The 20782-nt window shown below is 49.9% G+C and overlaps 1 protein-coding gene across 1 annotated transcript in view; it reads left to right on the top strand.

Moving 5' to 3' along the window:
* SDK1 (sidekick cell adhesion molecule 1) overlaps positions 1–20782 on the top strand; it is a 683166-nt gene that overhangs the window by 501614 nt on the left and 160770 nt on the right. The window contains exons 14-16 of the mRNA XM_074313985.1: positions 3442–3578; positions 17962–18109; positions 19028–19168. Coding sequence (XP_074170086.1) covers positions 3442–3578; positions 17962–18109; positions 19028–19168 — 426 coding nt within the window. The remainder of the gene's footprint in view (positions 1–3441; positions 3579–17961; positions 18110–19027; positions 19169–20782) is intronic.

Raw genomic sequence — 20782 nt, 5'->3', positions numbered from 1 at the left:
TCTCTGCACTCACCCAGACCCTCCCGGCTGCTAGAGCTGCACCTGGTCCATGAGGCAGGCCCTGCTGCAGCCGTGTTCTGCTTTCCAGCCTCATGGACTTTCTCAGCCATCGTGTCTCACCAGCTCGGGTGCCCTGCGCTGTCCTCGGCTGCATGCGGGCCTCGTGCTCCTGCTTAGCTTGTCTGGGAGGGCAGGTCTGGCAGATACTCCCTGTGTCCCCACACCCGTACGTAGCACCAGGCTTGGGAAGGGCTCCTTTGTTCATCCAGCACTCCATGGTGGCTGGTTTACCCACTCGCTTCACATTTCCATGCACGCCCACTCTGCCAGCCGTGGGTGACGTAGATGAAGGAGAAGAGGCTTGGCTCGAGAGCAGGCAGGTCCCTGATCCAGTGGAATTGGGGAGTCCTGCTCCTGTTGGACTCCCAGAGGTTTGTTACACTGCAAAACTCCAATTTGCAGTGGGAGTCCAGGGGTGGAAGCGCTTAGTTCTGCTCAAGACTTACCCAAGGTCCAGAGGACATCCAGGAAGTCTTCACGGAGGGGACCCTGGACCTTGCAGGCTGAGCCAAGTTTTCTGCTGGGCCAGACCCTCTAGTCAACGGGCATCATGTGTGAAGGTGTACAGGGCACAGAACAATTTGACTTGGGGAGCTGCAAGTCATTTATTATGACGAGGAAGTTGGATGCTCTCAGGAAAGCACCCAGTGTGGGGGCGGGGCTGAGAGCAGGAGGTAGGCGTAGGGTGCGGGGCTCGGGGTGGCATGACCCCTTTAGTGTACAGTTTCCAAGTGCAGCCAAGTGGCAGCAAGCAGGACAGTCAGGAGGGTTACATGTCATGGCTCTTGGAAGAGCCGGTGCCAGCTGGACTGAGGGCTGGTCCTTGGCGACGAGGCAGACAGGTTGTGTTATGGGCGTTTCTAAGGTATAGAAGGTGATTTAGTGACAAATTAGAGGCATGTCTATAGAGGGTGGACAGTGGTATGGAGTGGACGTTCTACAGTGTAACCACTGACCGAAGAGAAGGGTGAGCAAACACTGGCTCTGGCAGGAAGAATGATTCATGACGCTCCGTCACCCCCATTGTAATTGCCCGTCCCACTGTAAGAAGCCACCAGGCTCTCCCAGGCTCTCGTCCACGTCACGGGTCTTTGCAGGTTCTCACGGGAGCCATGTCTGCTTCCCAGGCCTCAGGGCCACGTGCACATCTGTCCTCCCAACTTGGAAGTGAGACCGCGGCGGCCATCTGGAAGGCTCTGAGCACCGGCAGTGTCCACACACAGAAAATGGCCCAGAATACTAAGTTAACATTTACCGTGGCAGAAATTCTTCCATCGTGGGAGAAGGCAGTTCTGACAGTGACACCCCCCCCCCCCCGCCCAAGTGACAGCACGGTCCCCAGCAGACTGTCCTCGCTTCAGACTCCAGCCGTGAGCTCAGGGCTCCCGACCCCCTGGGCTCTAACTGATTCACTCACATTTGGGCTTCCTAACACCTGATCAGGTTCAGTGATTCCCAAGAACGGCCACGGAACCCAGTTTGCTGCTGTACTGGTGATTTCAGTTTGATTCTACAGGATAAAAACCAGAGCCAGACAAGTGAAGAGAGGCTTAGAGCAAGGTGTGGGAGGGCCCCAAACACAAAGCTTCCATGTCTCCAGGAGCGTCCCTCCTGGCACGTACGCATCTGATTACCGACCAAGAAGCTCAACTGAGCTTGGGGTCCAGAGTTCTTATTGAGGTTTCATTGTGTTGACGTGATTGATGAAATCACTGGCTTGAACTCAGTCTCCAACGCCCTCCGTCCACTCCCAGGAGATCAGAAGGTCGTGCTGATGTCACTGGCTCTAAGCCCCAACCCTCTAATCGCATGGCTGGTCTTTCCAGCGTGGATGGTCCCTCCTGGAGCTATGCAGGGGCCAGTCGTGAGTGACCTCATTGGCATAAACTCAGGGGTGGCCTGAGGGGCAAAGACACACCTGTTACTCAGGAAATTCCTTCCAAGTTTTGAGGTTCCCTCCCAGGAACGCTGGACAAAGACCAGGCAGACTATTGTACCTCAGTCTTTTGGGGATCTATTTAGTCAAGTTTATGCCCAGTTTGTTTTCAGGCGAGACTGCTTTACAACTTTGGTTTCAGAACAAGCCAGTTCTGGTAGGAAGTGGGGAGAAGCAGAATAAATCTTTTCACCCAGCGTTTCCTTCATACTGGTCTTCATAGGAAATCTAAGGGAGATTCGGTCATGGGGGAATGCAAGTAGAACTAACAGCTCCTTTTCAAATTTAAAATTTCATTCACAATAAAAAGAAAACAAAACAACGTTCCAGGCTCAGATTTGTTCTTTATTGTATGAATTTAAATTCGCAGTCTACATTAGAAATATTAGTTTATGAACAGCGTGTGTGGCTTAGAGAGAGCTGTGCTTCTTAGCACAGCGCAAAACAGCTTAATAAATTTCAAAGTGCAATGAGTGCACTTTTTGAATTGAAAATATCAAGTGTAATTATGGCTTTCTGTGCTGACCTGTGTGGGTCAGTAGTGATTGAGGTCTAAGGGAGATCAAAACTAGTTAGTGGGTTAGAGGCGTCCGCTTCCCCCAGCACTGCCTGGGAGCGTTGATGGAGGGAGAAGCCATCCCTAAGGGCCACAGAGCAGGCTCCCGCTCCCAGACGCGAGACATGCGTAGATTCAATACAGGACTTGGGCAGCCATGACTGGAGGTGGCAGACCCATTGGTAGGAGAAACCGTGCCCTTGGACTTGAAGCTTTGTCACCAGTAAATCCCAGTAAAGACCTTTCCTATCAGTAACTTCTTTCCAGAATCGATTTGCTTTCATTGTTTCCATTTTATAGCCTTGCTGATATGTTATTTACTATTTCCATGGGGTTTTAGCTCATGTTCTCACCACATCTCCCTTTCCGTGTTTCTCCCAAACCTCCATTATCCACGAGAAGACAGAATGACAGGACAACCTCATGCTGTCGCTAATGAGGCAAGAACACATACGGGTATTTGGGCAGGAAACTCCAAACAGCCAGTGTTGGAACCTTTATGAAGTCCTATCTCCCAGGCCTTTCCCTGTTTCCATGACTTACTGTGTTTCCATGAACAGCTTCTAGATGGAAGACAAATTGTTGACCACGTTTTCTGAATGAAAGACAACACTGTGTAAAAATTGGCACTCCCCACCCAACGTCAGTTGCAGTCACTGGCTGTTTCAGTGCTTTCCAGGGGGGATGGAGGTGAATTCTGTTCGGAAAACAAACAGCACTGAACGGTGAAGCTTTGTTTCGGTTTTTGGGCAGGGAGATAGTTCGTATATGTGTTGGGGGCATAGTTTATGTTCTCCATCTTCAAAACAGATGCACCAGGACTGTGCGACGTAAGAAGCAGGCTAATCATGTGTGTTTGCTCTTTTCTTTTTGTCCCTGCGGACCCCAGAGAGCTGCCCCACCCCCCGCAGAACCTGCTGGCCAGCCTGGACTCTTCCCACAGCCACGCCGTGGTGCTGTCCTGGGTCCGGCCCTTTGATGGCAACAGCCCCGTCCTGCACTACATCGTGGAGCTGTCTGAAAACAGTGAGTACAGAGGCGAAGCGGGCGCCGTGGACAAGATCTCCTCTCTCTCTGCTCTTATTGTCCTTACCTCTGCTTCTGGCTCTGACCCAAAACAACCAGTAAAACGTTGTGATGCTTTACGGAGTTTCAGATAAAACATACAGCTCTGATATTTGGAAAGGTGCAAGGTGAGCGGGGGCCAGTGGGGACGAGGGGCACGGTGGCGGGCCTCCTACGAGAGCCGGATTCGGGGCTCAGCCCCTCAGGGTTCCTGAGCAGGTCTTGGGCTCAGCACCGTCCCAGGGCAAAGTCTGAGATGGGTTCCGAAGCATCCACTTGGGGCTGACTGGGGAGTCGACAGCACCAGTAAGGGGTGACACCTTTGAGCTGGTTTCTGGAGCGCAGCCGCGGTGCTCAGTCCGGCGGGCCCTCCTCCCGCGCTGGACCTCTCGGCAGCAATCAGCACCGTCCCCGCTCCTGTCTCGGCTTCCCTGAGCCCCACGATCGTTCTTCCGTGCTCTCCTCTGCTGGCCGCAGGGCGGGCTCCTCATTGTTCAGCTGCCCTCCCAGAATTTCCTCCTAGAAAGCCTCCTGCAGCCCTGTGGTTTCAAGTGGCAACTTTTCCGTGAAAAGATGCCTGATCTTCATAACCTCTTTCCCCAGACCTCCAGGGTCATCAGCTGAACCCAGTTACTTGACATCTCTCTCTGGTTGTCCCAAAGACGCCTCCAACTGAACTTCTTCAAACCGTGTCTTCTGACATTCTGTAACCTAACTCTGTTCTCACCTCAGTGTGCAGCCGGTCCTCGGCGCCCGCCGTGACCTCTGTGCCACTCCAGCCGGAAGCCGGGACAGTCCAGTCCTTGTGCCCGCCAAGGCCCCACTGTGTTTCTGCGAATGGGCTTTCATTCCCTCCTGCCCTCCCCGCTTCTGAGATGACACATTCCCCTTCTAGCCATCACATGCTCGGGCCTCAGCAGCCACTGTCTGATTCTCATTTTGTGGCTGAGGAAACTGCCACGTGACCCTAACAGGTGAAGGGGGTCCCCACTCCCTCCCGGCCATCTGCCTCCAGAGCCGGTGCTCACAGGGCACCTGCACAGTACCCCTGTGGGCAGTCTGCTCTCTGGCACCTCGGCAGCGGCCCTTCCGTGCCGATGCAGGGGCCCGGTACACTTTGCTCCCAGTATGTGTGAGGCTGAGGGAAGCCACTCTGCATATGTGTGGATGCTCCCAATCCAGTTCCCTGAGTGAGGTCCCAAAGGCAGTGTTTTACTCCTAAATTCCTACCCTTGGCTCCGGAAGCTTCAGCTCTGAGCACCATCTCAGAACAGGAAGCCTGATGTCCTGGCCCTCACTCCCCTTCCCTGTGGCCACCTGTGACAGCTGATCTGGTCTCTTTCCTTGACGAGAGGGAAGGGTGTGAATGCAAACCAGTGTGCATGCCAACATCCATCTTAGTTTTAGTCAGCAGCTCTGATCAAAGAGGAGAGGGGTTAGCATTATTTATTAAAACAGCTTTCTGAAAAGGTAAGGTTTTCTGGACGATGTCGTGCTGTGTGGCCTGTAAGAAAACTAGGATTTGACGAGGGTGTGCATGGAGAGCGTGGCAGGAGCTGAGCTCTCGCCGTCGGAGTTCTGGTGCAGACGACCCCCACGGGCATCTGTCTCCTTCAGATCGGGGCTGTTTATCCATCCTGTGTCCCTGGTCCCTGACATTGTAGGTACTCAACAAATGGACTGAAATGAGTCTCCCTGGCAGAGTCCCCTCACCATAGACTAGAAGTTACAGGTCACGGGGACTGTAACTTACCGACCATCTTCCAAAAGGAAGTGTCTTCTTCCCCAGTTTACATAAAATAAGGCATTGCTTTAGAATTCCACACCGACTATTTTCTCAACAAATTCTCTGATTGATTGGTTCTTCCCGTCAGACATCTTGCCCAAATAAGTCCATCCATCTGTCCATCCATCCGTCCATCCATCCATCCAACACTGCTTCTGCACTGGGCATCGCCTCTGCACCAGGCACTCTGTTGGGTGCTGGGACCCAGAGACGAAATGATCAGTGTCAGCTCAGTAACAGCATGGACATGGTCACACACGTCAACATGTCCTGCCACGTCATGAGCTCCCGTCCATAGAACGGACATGGTGCCTAGGAACATGGTGAGAGGGGGCCTTCAAAGAGGCATGACATGTGACAAGGGGGCAGCATCAGCACAGGCCCCAGAGTGTAGGGCTCGAGGCGTGTGTAGGGACAGCCAGCTGGTAACATGACTACACTTGGGAGAGTGGGCCAGGCCGTGGCTTGGGTGGCGGGTGGCGTCTGCCTGGGAAGTTCTTCCTCATTCTCAGTGGCCCCGCCCAAACCTCAGTTCGTCCACATCTCTCCCTGATCCGCAAGCCCGTCACGGCCACGCAGAATTAACTTCCCTTCTCAAGGCTCCTGTACCACTATATACTTATTTCCCTGAGCATTTATTACGTTGTATAATCGTTACTGGTTTATACGCTGTCTTCCAGCAAGACCATGAACCCCACAGGGGCAGGCAGGGTCCACGTGTCGTTACTCTTTGTACCTGTGACACCCAGCGAGCGCCTGGCCCATACGGGACGACTCTGGGCGTTCAGTCTCGTCATTTCACCGAGAACGTGGATAAGAGCACCATTAGTCTCTCGCTGGCCTCTGGCTCAGATTCCACACTGCTTTTCCTTCAGATCCTCTAATCTAGAAGAATCTGGAATATTCTACACTGTTGCTATGATTGCACGAAGTATTAGCATTGCATGGAGAATCTAGGGATAAGATGCTTGCTCTGGGCTGGTCCTGACTTCAGCTGGACAGAATGAAGTCTGTGGTCTTTGCTGAGTTGGTCTGTGCCGCCATCTGTTGCTTAGCTGCCATGTACCTTCCTACCACAGCAATTAGAAAGACCGATGCTGTCTTCTGGGCCAATGACCCAGTTTTTATTTGTGTTAGGAACCAGTGCCCTTAAGAAGCAGCTGAACATGCTGGCTAATTGTGGTCAGAAAGACCGGCGTAGCAGCAAACATGCAAAAGTGGAAATTATGCTTGGCCTGCACTCAGCGCTGCATGAGTGGACAACTCCAAATAGCCCATCCGGCCGTCCCTTCACCCGGCTGCTCGGGGACTCCCTGCAGCCAGCTCCTGCAGGCTGATTGGGATGCCGTTCTCCTGGAAACTGTGGCTCCTACAAGGGCCAAACTGATGAGGCTTCGAGGTGGCAGGCGCTCTAACACCTGCCCTCACACCATGCCAGCTGTTCCGGGAGGGCCTCTTCAGCGCCTTTCTGGAGCAGAACTCTGGAGCTCGAAGTGAAATGCAGACTCCATTCCCTTGATTTGACCTCCATCTCCGTCTTCATTCATTCTTCCTAGTCTGGTACAACTGTGGCACTTCCTCTGACCCATCTGCAGGTTTTGTCTCCCGTCCGCCCTAACAGGTTGGCCCGCCTTGGTTTTCCCTGCTCAGTACCCTGTCTGCTCACCTGCGTGCTGGCCCTAGCGACTCCTGTACACGGTGGTTCACCGCTCACCCACACGCTGCTGGGCCCTCAGGTATTTCCAACCTGGACCTCGCCCCTGAGCCTCGGGCTCATGTGACCAGTGAGCTCCTGATATCTACACCCAGATGTCCCCCAGGGTCATTGAACTCGGGGTCAGAGAAGAGCACATCATTCCCCCTCACCCCCAAGGTGGTTCCTTTTTCAGGTTAGAAACGCGGAAATCATCCTAGCCTCCCTCATCATCCCTGTCCCCTACAAATAAACCAAATCAACACATCCTGGTGGGTTTACCGTACATTGTTTCTCCAATCCGCTGGCCTTCTGCATCCCGGCATGCCCGTCTGCCTGCCTCTGCCCGTCACACTGGTCCATCCATTTGGCCTCCTCTAGTCCCCCCTCCATGGAGCCACCAGCAGGAACCCTCCACACCCACCTGACTGAGCAAATGGCCTTGCTGCCCCAAACCTTCAGAGGCTGCTCGGAGAGGGCGCCACAGCGGGCTGGGCAGCGAGCCTCGATCGCTCCAGAGTCACCTTTGGCGCCCCAAAGTGTGCTTATGCTTCACACACTGCCTGCAGACTTGCCCCTAGCCCGTCTTCTAACCAGATTGCTGGCCCTAATTCCTGCCCATATAGAAATTCTCATTGCTCAAAGAATAGATTCCAGGCTTATTAGCATGGGAGAGAGCGCCATTTATCATCCGACCACGGCCTGCCTCTCCAAATTTATCTCCAGCCACTCATTGCTGTGCTTGTCATGCTTCAGCAGCGCAGCACAGCTCGCAGTCCCTGAGCACGCAGTATTCTGTGCCACTGCACCTGTGCTCGCTGGGCCTCAGAAGTCTCTCCCACTGCTGCCTGGCTGGCTTGGGTCAATCCTGTAGCACCTCCTCTGGGAGGCGCCCTTCCCGGCCTCCTCCTCTGGGAGGCATTGTCTTCCTTCTCTGCCCCAGGCACCCAAGAGGCAACCTGGGCCCTTAGGACGGGAACAAAGGCAGGACACCAACACGAATGAAAGTATCTAGATGGGAACTCGGTAATTTTCCCCTCACTTTTGCAGATATTCTTCTGTGCTTTCATTTCGAAGATTTATGGTTCTAGGTTTGTATTCAGGCCTTAGAGTTGTTTCACTCTGCGTTTCTTTGATTACTGGTACTTTGAACACATTTTTCCAAGCTTGTTGGCTTTTTGTATTTTTTGTGCTATGATCTGTCAATTTACTTTCCCCTCTTTTTCTGTCAAGGCCGTAGGATCTTTTTCTGCCATTTGTGACAAGTGTTTTTTCAATTTTCCTTTTACCCTTAATTTTTGTGTATTGCTTTTTGGCATACTAAAGTATTTGATTTTTATGTAGTTAAATGTACTGATATTTTCCTTTATGATTTCTTTTATTACTTTTATGTTTGGATATTTCAACACTACCAAGCATAAAATACATATTCTTATAAGTTTTCATGTTGTTTTTAAGGCTTTCTTTTTCAATACATTTAACTCTTTAATTCATCTGGAATTTAGATGTGTTAAGTATTCTGGCATAAGACTTTTTCTTTTTTTGAGTATTGTTCTTTTTCTTTTTTTTTCCCCCTTCTTCCGCCTACCCCCCCATCCACCCCCACTCTGGTTCAAGCCGTTGTTTCTCAGTCTAGTTGTGTAGGACACAGCTCCCTGGCCCACGCTGGTGTTACGAGCCTTGACAACAAAATTTAGTGAATGATCCATTTATTTATGAATGTTTCCTTTTTCATATATGAAGAGGACCTGTTTATATAAAAGTCTGTGTGGGGTTTATTTAGATCCAGTGATTCATCATCTGTTTTTCTGCCCATTTTAGAGTATTTTAATTGTTTTAGTTCCAAAGTGTGTTTTAATAACTGAAAGCTAGTCCCCTCATCTTTTCAGAATTTTGTTAATTCTTGTCACCTGTTTATTCTTCCAGAAAAGAACTGAAATTATTTTGTCAAGTTTCAAAAATAGACTCATTGACTTTTTAATCACGTTAAACCTGTGATAGGTTTTATGAGAACTGACTTCTTGGTAATTCTGTCTTTCCATCCAGAAAATAATATGCTTCTCCATTTCTTCAGCTCTTTTTTTATATTGCTCAGTGAAATTTGCAGGTTTATACCCATAGGTTCTATACTTTTTTGTTGTTAAAGTTGTCCTAAGATTCTGTCTTATTGTTGCTGGAATAGGATTTTTTTCCATGTCATCTTCTAACTAGTTATTTGTCATTGGAATATGGGAAAGTATTGCTGTGTAAATATTTGTTTTCCATTCAGCCACTTTGCATATTCTCTTACTATTCTAATGATTTTTTCAGTTGATCCTCTTAGTTTTCAAGGTAGGCAATCCTGTCTTCTCCAAATAATAAAAATGTATTGTTTTCTGTTTTTTTAATATCTTACTAGGTTGATCAGAATAATTTTTTTTAAATAATTGACCAGTAGCATCCCTTGTTTATTCTCTGATATCAGTGGGACGTCTGCTAGGGACATACTGTTATGTATCATGCTGATTGTTGTTGTTCATTGAGATGTAAGCTGCGTCTAATGACGCGCAGAGATCTGCAGTGAGTTTTGACAAGTATACATACACCATGTGGCTCACTCACCAAACACGGTACAAACCATTTTCAGCATTTTGGGAGCTCCCTTGCCTTCCTCTCCAGCCAGCCTTCCTCCTCGAAGGCAAGCCCTCTTCCGCTTCTACCTCCACAGACTAGCGTTGCCTGTTCTTGAATTCTGTGTAAATGAACGTGATACTTGAAACAGCAATTTTCATCATCCCCAGTTCTTAGGAATTTTTAAATATGTGTAGGGAAATTTCTTCTTTTGAAGCAAATTATTTTTCAAATACCTAACTATTCCAGTTAGCAACACACTGCAACTCATGCCGAAGACTCTGTGTTCGCAGCTCTGACGTGAATTCCGAGGTCCTGCCCTCTGCACAGTGTCCAGCTGATGCTCGGAGGGGTGTGGTCCCAGGCGGGACTCGAGCTGCCCCAGCCTCAAGCGTGAAATCAGTGTATTTTCTTACCTTCGAAACACTGTCTCCCGCAAGGCAAGTTCTTACCGTGCTTCATCTTTGCTAAAGACGTGCCAGGAGGATTGTCAAATGAGAAGAACACTCCGTTCTACAAAGGCACCCACAGGTGGCACCGAGACAGACGGTCTCTCTGGTCACTTAGCCTCTTCCTTTTGAAACTCGCCCATCCAATATGTGGCTGTATTGCCTTTGTCATCCGGAAACCCGAGGGTAAACTGCCTGTGTGACTGAAGCGCCTATGTCTTCCGGGTGCTTAGAACACCTCTGTGTCTCCTTAACGATTCAGATTTGTTTATTTTTTATTTTCACTTTACCTTCCAATTGTATGAATATGTTCACTTTTGAAGCTCTTTAAGTCCTCTTTAAAAGTAGCTCTCTCTCTTCTACACACACATACACACAGCCACACACACACATGTATACACACACATACAGCCACACACATACAGCCACACACACATACACACACACATACACACACACATACTACATACACACACACATACACACACACATACTACATACAAACACACACAGCCACACAGACGCACAGATGGATGCCAGACCAAAGTCTCAAACAGCAGAGGACCATACAGAGTCACTGAGGGTCACGGTCATGTGGAAGCCGATTGAACCTGCAGACTGACCTGGCCATGCTGTGCGGGCAGTCCTGGTCCTATATGAGGCCTGTGGGCCGTGAGAGAGAGCAGGGGCCAAGGGCCTTGGGGAAGGTTGGCTTTTCGGAATTGGTGATTGAATTGCCCCGGAAGGAAGGAAGGGGGCCAAAGACGTTGGGAACCCCCAGCCTTGGGCCTGGGGACGGGAAGCCCCTGGCCATCCTTCAGCCTGACTGCAGCATGCTGAGTTTGAGATGATATTTTGGGGTTCAGGCAGCAGTGTCCTATAGGCAGTTTGCCTTTCCTTAGTGTGGGACGTTCTAGTACCGACAGTTGTCTTGAGCAGGGCTGCTTGTGTCTGCTGGTCTAAGACAGCTCTGGAGAACATTCTCCAAGGCCCAAGGCCTCTCCCCAGCCCCACCCCCAGCATTTTTTGGGCAGCAGGTAAAGTCCCTCTTCCTTCACAGAGAGTCTCCAGGCGGCTGACTCAGGCCTTTCTCCCACTCTCACAGATGTCCCTTCACACACAGCCCGTCAGCTGTCTGACACACGGCTGCTTTCCGTATGGAGGCCGCTCCCGCCTGTCACTGCACAATATGCTAAACGTCTCCATCCCCATTTGCTCTTATGCACTTAAAAGCTGATGGCTTTGTGCTGTTTTGTTTGCCAAGATGGCAGACTTTGTTCTTCATGCTTCAGGTCGTTTTAATGCTGTGTTTGAAACATGTCTCACCCAGGTGTTTTCTCATAGGCTCAGGTTGGTAGGAAGCTCTTTATGGTTTAGCTTTTTTCACTTTGGGCTTTTGCATATTGAACCTCACATTGGTAACATTTGCTCCCATTTTTAAATCCATCCCAGGAGACAGGGCACGCCACAGATATTTACCAGTCTTTGTTATCTTGCTGTGTCTGTCGTAGGCCCAGACCGGGGCTGAGGTGGAGGGTTTCAGGGTTCTCTCCCCATCAGATCCTGGATCTCAGGGAAGATGAAGAGGTGGGCAGAGGCCACAAGGTGGCCCCCACATCCCCTGCTGGTCCTCACCTTCTGGGGGGCCCTTCCCAAGCTTGTCCCACAGGCTGACGTCACTTCCTACGCAAGTGCCCGTGGCATGTCTTCCCTAAGGCTGGGTCAGCTTCCATACAGACAGGGCCATCTGCTTCCACCCCATCCGCCAGCCAAGCTTGGACCTGTCCCCTGCCTCCATCATGTGTATCCTGTCCAAAGCTGAGTTCCCCACACCTCTGGGTTTATCCAATCCCCATCTCCACTCTCTCTGGCCTCTTTCCGCTTCTTTGAAGCAAACAGCTTCCACACGCTGATTCTCAGGAGTGTCGTCCCCCCGAGACCGTATCCCACAGCTCAGGAGGCCCCGGGCCCTTCGATAGGAGCCGCTTAAGGTCCCAGAGCATGTTCTTGGCGTCACTTTGGACATATTTCTTAGCAAGGAGTTTCACTTATTTCCTACATGCTCAGCTCTACTGTTTTTAACTTTTAAGGCAAAACTTGGTGCATTTGTAACTCTAACCTGCAGACTTTTATTGTTTCTCTAAAGACTCTAATCTTTGACTCAGTCCCTCTGTGCCTTCTTTTCTCATATGAAAGGGAGGGTCATCATATCTGCCTGAATGTTATTGCGAAGGTTAAATGTGTACATACAGAGTCATTAACAGTGCCTGGCACATGGTAGGGGTTTTCGCTGAGCAAGCATTTATTGTAGTCCTACTATGTGTCAGGCACCCTTTAGGCACTGAGGATCTAACTAACAGTGAGTACAAGAGCTTCTAATGGCATTTACCTCGTGCGTCGCTCTTTAAATGGATCATCATTATTATTCTAACCCAGTGCTTATATTTTAGGAGACACAGCATGCAGACTGCTGAGGCCAAAACTTTAGAATTAGAGTTAGAAAATAATAAATTTACATCTTAATTTTTCCATTTAACTTACTCTGTCAACTGAGGGAAGTTGTGGTTTTAATGAAAAAATGTTCATTCTCATTCATATAAAAGTACAAGGTAGAGCATCCGTTAAATCACATTTTTCATCCGCCCAATGTACAACGAAGGACAGTTCTAATGCTTGATACTGGCAGGATAGAGACAGAATAGTCACTTTCTAAAACTTTTTATTACGAAAAGTACTAAATGTACATGTAGATACAGAGTATGCATGCATGTGCTCAGCTTCAATAACCGTTAACATTTTGCCATATTTGTTTCATAATTTCCTACTTGTTTTCTGCCAGAGTATTTTAGAGGAAGTCCCAGATATGTGTCATTGCATCCGTAAGTGATTCAGTAAACAGCCCCCCAAGCAAGACATGACACCTAACAAAATTCATGGTAAACCTTAGTACATCTTACACTCAGTCCTTGTTTAAATATCCCTGATTGTTATTCTTTTTAAATGACTTTTCACAGTTGGTTTGTTTGCATCGGGATCCAAGTAAGGTCCGTCCATTGTGTTGGTGGTTTTGTCTCCCACACCCCTTTTCTTTTCTTTTTTCTTTTTTTTTTTTTTTTTTTTAATTGGGGAACAGTGTGTACTTCGTACTTCCAGGACTTTTTTCCAAGTCGAGTTGTTGTCCCTTCAATCTTAGTTGTCCCATACCTCTTGATTGACAAGCGTCCCCACCTCCCTTTCCCCTGCTCTTGTCTGGTACACAGCCAGGCCGTTTGTCCTGCGAATGTCCCAAGTCCTGGATTTGGCTGAATGCGTCCTCGTGGTGTCATTTAATTGGCTCCTGCATCTTCTTCACTGCCCCAAACTGGGAGCAGTACTCATTCAACTTCGGGTTTTGTGTGTTTTCTTGGAGTGTGTGTGTGTGTGTGTGTGTGTGTGTGTGTGTGTGTGTGTGAGCACTTCCTGAGTGTCGCTGGGTAAGCACCTCAGTAGAAGGCTCCGAAGGGCCTGCTTGCACGAGGCGATGCGTGATCCGCCCACGAGTCCAGGGAGTGAAAGCCGCCGGGTCTGGGAGAAGCTCCTTCTGCGCCTGCCCCAGTCTGGTCCCTTGTCTGTGAGAGGAGAGCATTCCTCTTCCCCAGGGGTCCTGCCGGTGCAGCCGTGAAAGCACAGACTGTAAACCGCTGTACAGACGGCAGGTGGTAGTAAGAGGGATGGTCCTTTTGGCAATTATGAAATCTTCTTTAGAAAAGCAGTTCCTTCCCCAGGCCCCTTTCACTGAGAACACGGTAATGCTGTTTTTATTGGAAAAAGCTTCCAGTACATTCGCGAAGATTGAACACCACCAGCTTTTTAACTAACAGAGAGTGGAGGAGTGATTAACTGTTCATGGATCCCGGGCGCTCGAAGCGAAGGGAAGGGTTAGCGATGCCTCCCTGTGTGGCAGGTTTGTTTGATGGAGACCACAGTGCCTCAGTCTCCCAGACCAGAGCCGCAGGACCACCCCTGAAGGGGAGGGAGGAGGCCGCTGAAACTTTCATGGGACTGTTTCCTTTATCAAAGGCTTCTGTATTCCAACCCCAAGACAAGCCTTGCAGTGCTGTTTCACGAGGCCTGGGAGAAGAGTCTCTTAAAGGGATTTTGCTTATTGATTGTCGGGAGCAGACTTGCTGTTTAAATTTTAACAACTCTCAGCAAGCGAACAATTCTGAAGCTTGTGAATGAGCAAATTCTTCCCAAACCACTTGGTGTGCGTGTGTGTGTACAAATCAGAGTGCCCACAAGATGGATCGGGTTCATTTGTATCAGGTTTCAGCTTAATCTCCCTTCCTGCCCGGTCTTCTCTCTCCTAGTAGGAGAGGAAGGCAATGAATGAAAAATTCCCCAGAAGCAAGCGGAGGACCAAACAACCGCAGGCCCAGGGCAGACTGCGGCCCAGCCGTCAAATCAGGCTGGGCCGCAGGTCCCACTACCGGTTACACGCTCTCAGGAACTGTGTGCCCTCTGAGTGAGCAAGTGGCGAAGGAGAGGCTGGTCTGGGTGCGCCTGGGGCGGGTGGGGAGGCCGCATCCTGGCGCTCCTGCCACTCCTTGCTACGTCATCACATCAGTCAGCTGCTTCCACCACTGTCCTTTTGACTTTGCCTCTTTCTGAAGTTGCTGTCGTCACTCTGTAAGTGCCTGAGCAGGTGAGCTGTTCATTCACAGACTCGAAATCTGCTGGGAGAAAGGGATGGAAGAGAAATTCTGTTGTGCACTGTATGTGCCGGGGTCCCTGTGCGAGCAGATGGCACTCCGGACCTTGAACAATCAGGGAGGACATTTACAAAGGGAAAACGTACAGAGGAGTGGGGGAAGGGAACGGCAGGAACCTGGGGCTAGCAGCGAGCAGGCCGGGACTCCCTGAGGTCACAGAGGCAACGGGGGTAGCAGGACTCACATACACAGCCACCGCCATGAGAAGACAGGACCCTTTGGGTGAAGAAAGCAGATAGTGAGTAAGGAAGGGCCCTGGCCTGCTCTCCCCACTCCCCGTGGTCTCCCAGGGAAGCCCGGTGCAGAGAGCCCACCCTGCCAGGCATGTGGTCCTGGGCCCAGAGCCTGTAGACAAGGTGCGGAGTGGGTCTGGGAAAACAGGGATGTCGTCAGCACCAGGATCCGCCATGGGCCAGGCTTTGTGCCAGAGGCGTCAGTCACATCCTCTTATTTCATACTCACCACAGTCTCCAGAGTTCTGTGTTACTCCCCCATTTAAAATTACTCAATTGTGGTAAAATACACAAAACGTAAAGTTGACCATCTTAACTGTTTCTAAGTGTGCAGTGGCATTAAGTGCATTCACACTGGTGTGCAGCCGTCCCCACCGTCCGTCTCCAGAACTTCCCATCTTCCCAAACTGACACTCTGTCCCCACTAAACACTCACCCCCAGCCCTGCCCAGCCCCTGGCACCCACCTACTTCCTGTCTCTGTAGGGACCTCATGAGTGGCATCACACAGTATGTGTCCGTATGCTTCTTTCACTCAACGTGAAGTCCTCAGGGTTGATCCATGTTATAGCAGGGGTCAGAATTTTCTTCCTTTGTAAGGCTGAATAGTATCCCCTTGTGTGGATGGGCCACATTCGTTTCTCCATTCGTTCTCGATGGACACTTGGGGTGTGTCCACCTTTCGGCTACTGTGAATAATGCTGCTGTGAACATAGGTGTACAGACAGCCCTTTGAGACCCTGCTGTCAGCTCTTTGGGGTTTGTGTTTTGAAGTAGAATCTGGATCTTATGGTAGTTGTATTTTTAATTTTTTGTCCTACTCTTTTCCATAATGGCTGCACCATTTTTCACTTCTACCAACAGTGTCCCAGCGTTCCAACTTCTCTACGTCCTTGCCAACACTTGCTATTTTCTACTTTTTTGATGGCAGCCACCCTAACGGGAGTGAAGTGGCTGTCGTGGTGGCTTTGATCTTTCCCCCAACTTGGCAGAAGAAGCTCAAACAAAATTGAACTGTCAGTGGAAGAATCCACTGACAACTTGCGTCTCTGTTTTTCTACTGCACATCAGTTGTCTTCAGAATGAGACCTGTGTTTCCACTGAGGCTTGACGAGGCCTGGACAGGCCTGGCCCCACCGCCAACTCCGTCACACTGATGCTAGGGGAGGCTCCTTCGTCTTCTGCTCCAAACGAAAATGAGACCAATGCCTCTTTTCTGTAAGGGAGCCCACTTAGCTGCTTGGTGTTCCAGGAGGGTCTCGGACTCCCAAAGTAAACAGAGAAATTGGTGTGAGTGTTCCCGTCGCTAGTTAGGGATGCACACATCACAGTTTCTAAGGAGGAAGAGAAGGGAGCCTCGTGAGCTGTACATTACCTGTATCGCCGAAAATCAGAAGCCGAGGACACCGATGTGCCCAGCTGGCGGTAATGACTGCTTTCCCAGAAAGTCATTTTTGGAAGCAGCTTTATTTGAAATAATTTAAAAGATTCTTGCTTCGTAGCCCAACTGGCAATGTAACTTCGGAGCCATGTAACTTTTTGGTTGAGGGATCCAGCTGACAAGCTCCGACTCAGTGATGGACAGCTCTGTACGAGGGTCAACAGAAGTCGCCATTGAGAGTTTCATTTCATTTTGGAGCAGTTTGTGGCTATTTGTTGGTGACTCTTAGGGAAGTGGAGTGTATTTCTGATGATTTCCCAGGTGCAGACTCGTGAATCCTAACTGTTAGGTCTTCAGGTTTCTGTAGAAATAGCTATGCTTTTGTATGTAGTGTGGAGTGTGCATGCAGCTGGCACTGTCTGCCACCTGAGTGTAACCAGATGCCCCAATGGAGACCATGTGTCATCTCTTTCTCATCATCTCCAATGTGGGCAAAAGGTTTTTCACCACTTCCAAGAAGCAAGAAAGGCGGTCTGATTTCCACAAGAATCTTCCCCTCTCCCCCCCTCCCAATGTTTTCTTTCCCTGACACCTTGAAAAAGCAGTTTGGGCATCAGAGCAATTCCAAATGGGAACTGACAGTAGGTGCGCGAAGCCACTGCCAGGTCTTGTTTGTTCCAGGGCCTCACTCTGCAGAACGATCGGGCCAAAAGCTTAAACTCTGCAAAAAACATCACGCAAACGTGGGGGAGCCCGGCAGAACCTCCTGGAGCTTTGCAGGCAAGGGCCCGCTTGGCTGACAGAGTCACTCTTGCACACCTGCCGGAAGGCTGGGTGGAAAGATATTCTAAACTAGCTGTGAATTTCATTACGTCTCTCCAGCCAAAGCCACTCAGGGGTGTGGTGGTGTAATGGGCTGCCACGCAGATGGGCTGCAAAATGCACATCCCATCTGTCTTTATCATGCTCATTTCCTCTTTTATTAAAATGTTAATGAATATAGTTTTTATTTATCATTCGGTGACATGTGCAGCATCCTTTTCTGGAAGACAAATCTGCAATCTGCCTAATCATGTGAGCTGACAGAGAACTTTCCCCCTTGCATAGTTAACACAGGGCAAAGGAATATTTTGGTTCCATTTAAACTACCATATGCAGGTTGAACAAGAAAACATCCCTTATTTGTTGACGGCAGCATGGGGTGATGGGAGAAACACTGGACTTGGAGCGGGAAATTGAGTTTAATGCCAGGCTTGCCGGTTACTAGCCCCATGATCATGGGCCTCAGTTTCCACATCTGTTAAATGGACATAAGTACTCCATCTCCTGGGGCTGCCGTGGTGAGTGAATGAGATCATTCATGGGAATGCAGCTCATATTTGCTTGTTACTGTTCCAACATGTGCTCATATGGGTTTGAATTTGTTTTGCTCATTCTTTCAGACTCTCCATGGAAAGTGCATCTGTCAAACGTTGGCCCCGAGATGACAGGCGTCACCGTGCGTGGCCTGACTCCAGCTCGCACCTATCAGTTCAGGGTGTGTGCCGTGAACCAAGTGGGCAGGGGCCAGTACAGTGTGGAGACGAGCAGGTGTGTGACGCGCGTCCCTTGGTGTGGGGATGGGGAGCAGTCTCTCCGGAGCAAACAGAAGCGCGGTGTTAGGTGCAAGAGTCATCAGACCACGTACCCATCCTCCATCCCTGGTGCCACACCAGGACACAGTGGAAAAGACTAACAGAACACACAGCTGGGCTAGCAGGGCTTCCTTAGCTGCTCTGGCTGTGCCGACATTAATCGTTCCTGACCACACAGCCCTAGGTATATGTGAAATTAAGAGGCTACAGTGTTTTAATGCCCATTATCCACGCTGACTGCCAGCCAGATGGGAGCAGGTGCCGCGTCGTGACAAGTCAGCACCCAGCAGGGTGTCGAAAGGGAAGCTGATGCAGTGCAGGGCTTGCACCGTGGCCTTGCATTCCCAGTGGTCTTGACGTTCACCCATCCAGAGGTGCTGGGGTGGCCGCCTTGGACGCTCATTCAGAGGTGACGTGGGAGAACGCCTTCCTCTAACTCCAGTGTCCCTCCCCAGCCAACCTGAGCTCGCAGTGGGCGTGAAGTGTGGAATAATGGAGCGCTAAGTGACTCTTTACAAAATGTGGGAGTCGGATGTGAGAAATATTGAAAAAGCCGAGGAAAACGATTTGGACGGCACCTCTGGCAGCTCACTCAGGCTTGTCGCCCTTTTAAAGGGCAGAGGTGCTGGGCCTGTTCAGGCAGAGTAAGGTCCTTCCTGTGTCTGCCTGTCACTCGCTTAACTGACTTTCTATTATGTTGATTTGTTGTAACTGTTTCATGCATGTCCCTTCAGTTTGAGCAGCTGTGTGTCTTGCTTTATTCATCACTCGATTTTAGAAAATAGTTAGGCTCAAGATTCAGCAAGATGAGAACGCATATGAGCATGCTTGCGTCTGGTGCTGACCTCGCTCCCCTCCTGCCTTTTGTTTACAGGTTGGTGCTACCTGAAGAACCACCCAGTGCTGCCCCGAAAAACATAGTCGCCAGTGGGCGCACCAATCAGTCCATCATGGTCCAGTGGCAGCCACCCCCAGAGACAGAGCACAATGGGGTGCTGCGCGGGTATATCCTCAGGCAAGTAACCTGTGATGGGCCGTTTATAGACTGTCGTCAGAAAGAGTCAAGTGTCTGCTTTGCTGAGGTCGCCAGCTGCATCGTTTATAGGGGCCCGACAGTAATGAAGAGAATCAGGCCAGCTGTAGGACTCTAGGCAGTGGAGGGGCTGTGGCGAAGTGCAGAGGATAAGAAATGTGGACAGCCTGGTGGAGACAGTCTCTGCATAGCCAACCAGAGTGTGTGCACACGGGAACCCGGGTCAGTGGTTGCATTTTGGCAGAAGAATGAGGGGGATATTACGAGTTGGGAGCGAGGTGTGCTAGTCACTGTAATCCTTTCACTCTGAGTTTGTACCAGGGGCATGCATTGGTAAATATAATAATTTGAATGAGTAATAATGCAATTGATTTAATTATTACCCAGCTGTTACCATGCTAATATGTTGTTCCATATTGCCAGGTCTGCTAGGGTTTCAAAGACATTTAAAAATCTAGCTTTTTACATGAAATCTCACAGTTTTGGAATATTGGAGATGAAATCAGTGTGCTTTGAAACACAGGGCGGCCACACACATGAGGGCCGGATGTGGCCCTCGAGCGGCCAGCTGGCAGCCGTGTTGTACAAGGGGCAGGTAGGCGGCCTTTTAGCATGTGGAGAGGACTCTGCCAGCCTTGGCTGGGTTTGAGAGAATAAACCTCCTGTGCCCAAACCTCTGCTAATTTTTAAATTGCACCAAATGTGATAATTGCAGAGGTTTGTTGACACAAATAAAAGGAAAACATGAAGCAGTATTAAAGGATAATTATTAAACCTCTTCTAATAGATGTACAGCTGTGGACGTTGTGCTAATCTGACGTGGACTTGGACCCCCTTGCCAGCCTTATGGGGCAAGAACCGTAGGCATCCATCATTACCTTCCTCTGAATGCCTAGCCCATGCCCACGCTTAGCGTGTGACAGGAAGATACTGGGTTGACAGAGGTCTTAAGTGGACAAATGTAATTTCTGAGGAAAATGTAAGAACGTATGGAAGTGTTGCTTCTTTAACTCCACTATCTTTGCACTCGGAGGACGTCTCATCCCCAGTGTGTATCTATGTCATCATCAGTTCATCATTTCACACGTGTTGGTCTGTATGCCTGTGATGGTCTGTTGGCCTGTCACGCCAGTCTGTGCTGTCCTCAGGTTCTTCCGCACACACATGAATTAGCCTCTCAGCACACGCATGTCATTATCTGCCTGAAGTGGTTTAACGCAGCTGTCCCTACGAGCGCACTGAGGGCTGGAGGACTGGAATCAGCCCTGGGCCGCTTCCGTCACTGTGTCCCCACCCACCTTCCCCCATGTCACAGGGGTCAGGAGACTGCAGTCTATCCCCCTGCAGGCAGGGGGCGCTGTGGGCTCCAGTTCCTGTTGACCCTCCCTGCACAATTTCCAGTGCCTCCCAAAACAGCCTGGCACTTCGCACTGCCTGAAGACTGAGGTTGTCTGTCCATTCATGCCACTCGTTCCCTGTTCCAGCTGCCACCCTTGTTCCACACTCATCAACTAATGAAAAGAACTGGCCCTGCCCTCTCGGACCAGCCCTTTGCATGAGCACCATCCCAGCTGCCTCTGTTTTTGAGCACAGGGA

This window comes from Rhinolophus sinicus, linkage group LG10, assembly GCF_036562045.2.
Source record: "Rhinolophus sinicus isolate RSC01 linkage group LG10, ASM3656204v1, whole genome shotgun sequence".
NCBI classification, from domain to species: Eukaryota; Metazoa; Chordata; class Mammalia; order Chiroptera; family Rhinolophidae; genus Rhinolophus; species Rhinolophus sinicus.
The sequence above is the reverse complement of the archived record's forward strand: the minus strand, read 5'-3'. Positions and strand labels throughout refer to the sequence as shown.